Source organism: Pteropus alecto, unplaced genomic scaffold, assembly GCF_000325575.1.
Source record: "Pteropus alecto unplaced genomic scaffold, ASM32557v1 scaffold213, whole genome shotgun sequence".
NCBI lineage: Eukaryota > Metazoa > Chordata > Mammalia > Chiroptera > Pteropodidae > Pteropus > Pteropus alecto.
Window position 1 is genome coordinate 5,013,134 of NW_006434829.1, and position 1,119 is coordinate 5,014,252.

General features: G+C 64.0%; 1 protein-coding gene across 1 annotated transcript in view; it reads right to left on the reverse strand.

The window, feature by feature from the left end:
• SETD1B (SET domain containing 1B) overlaps positions 1-1,013 on the reverse strand; it is a 26,403-nt gene extending 25,390 nt beyond the window's left edge. The window contains 2 exon segments of the mRNA XM_025045504.1: positions 403-501; positions 729-1,013. Of these exon segments, the coding sequence (XP_024901272.1) occupies positions 403-501; positions 729-902 (273 nt within the window). The 5' untranslated portion in view covers positions 903-1,013.
• Positions 1,014-1,119: the final 106 nt, after the last annotated feature.

Here is a 1,119-nt window from a genome sequence, read left to right on the forward strand (position 1 = left end):
TTCCCTACCCCCCCATTCTGGCCTCCTCTCTCTGAAGTCGGGTCGAGGGCGACCCCTTGGGCGAGGAAGTTGTCCCCCTAAAGCCACAAGGCTGGGCAGGGGGGCGGGTCCCGGGGCCAAGCCCCCGGGCTGGCAGAAGCCAGGTGGGGACCCGGAGCCCCCCGCTGGGCGGTCAGGACACTGTATCAGCGCCTTGATTACAGTTTCACCGCAGTGTTATTCTGTTTACAGTAGCTCGGAAGGGACACCCCTCTCGCAGCAATCTCCCCCTCCCCGCCAAAACTTCCCTGGCCGGGACGGCGGGAACTCAGAATCCGGCCGGGCTCGGTCAGGACTGGCGTTATTTTCGAACTCGGGGAGGGTGGGGGGAGGAACTGTGGGGGCCTGGGGGAGGGGTCCTACCTTGAATTTGGGCACCGACAGCTCCAGCTCCTTGTTTTTGGTCCAGATCCCGACGACCCGGGGATCTTCGACAATTTCCACCGGGCGGTTGCTGGACATCTGTAGGGAGGAATGCGAGGGGGGGCGGACAAAATGGGAGGGCTGGTCCCACTCCCCTGGGGCAGCGGTAGACCCCCTTCCCCTGGCACTTGTCAAACTCCAGGGCTGGGCACCCGGCTGACAGTTGGCCCGGTGGTCGGGACGAGGGCCCGGGGCCGCTGGGTCCCCTCTCCCGAGGCACGGCTGGGGGTGGGTGGGGGCGGCGGGGAGGCGCGCCAGCTACTCACCGCCAGGCTGAAATGCTGCCCATCGTAGCGGTACAGTTTGTGATGCCCCTTTTTCAGAGCCGGGTCAATCATCAACTTGTAACTTCTCCAATGGTGGTTCCTCCTCTCGCCCGAAGGGCCGGGCTGCGGCGGGGGCTGCTGGTGGTGGTGGTGGTGGGGGTGACTGTTCTCCATGCCGTTAACCCAACCTGAAAACGAGCAAGTTGTGGTCGTCTCCGCCGCCACGGCGGCTGCGGCCGCCTCTACACACACGCTTAAGAATCAAATCGTTCAGCCCCCACCCCCTCCCACCTTACCAGCGCGCCCCAAAAGGCACTGTCTCGCTGGCTCCCCCCAAAATAAGAATGGAGCGAGAGAATAACCCTTCCGGGAGAATTAGGCGAATTAGGCG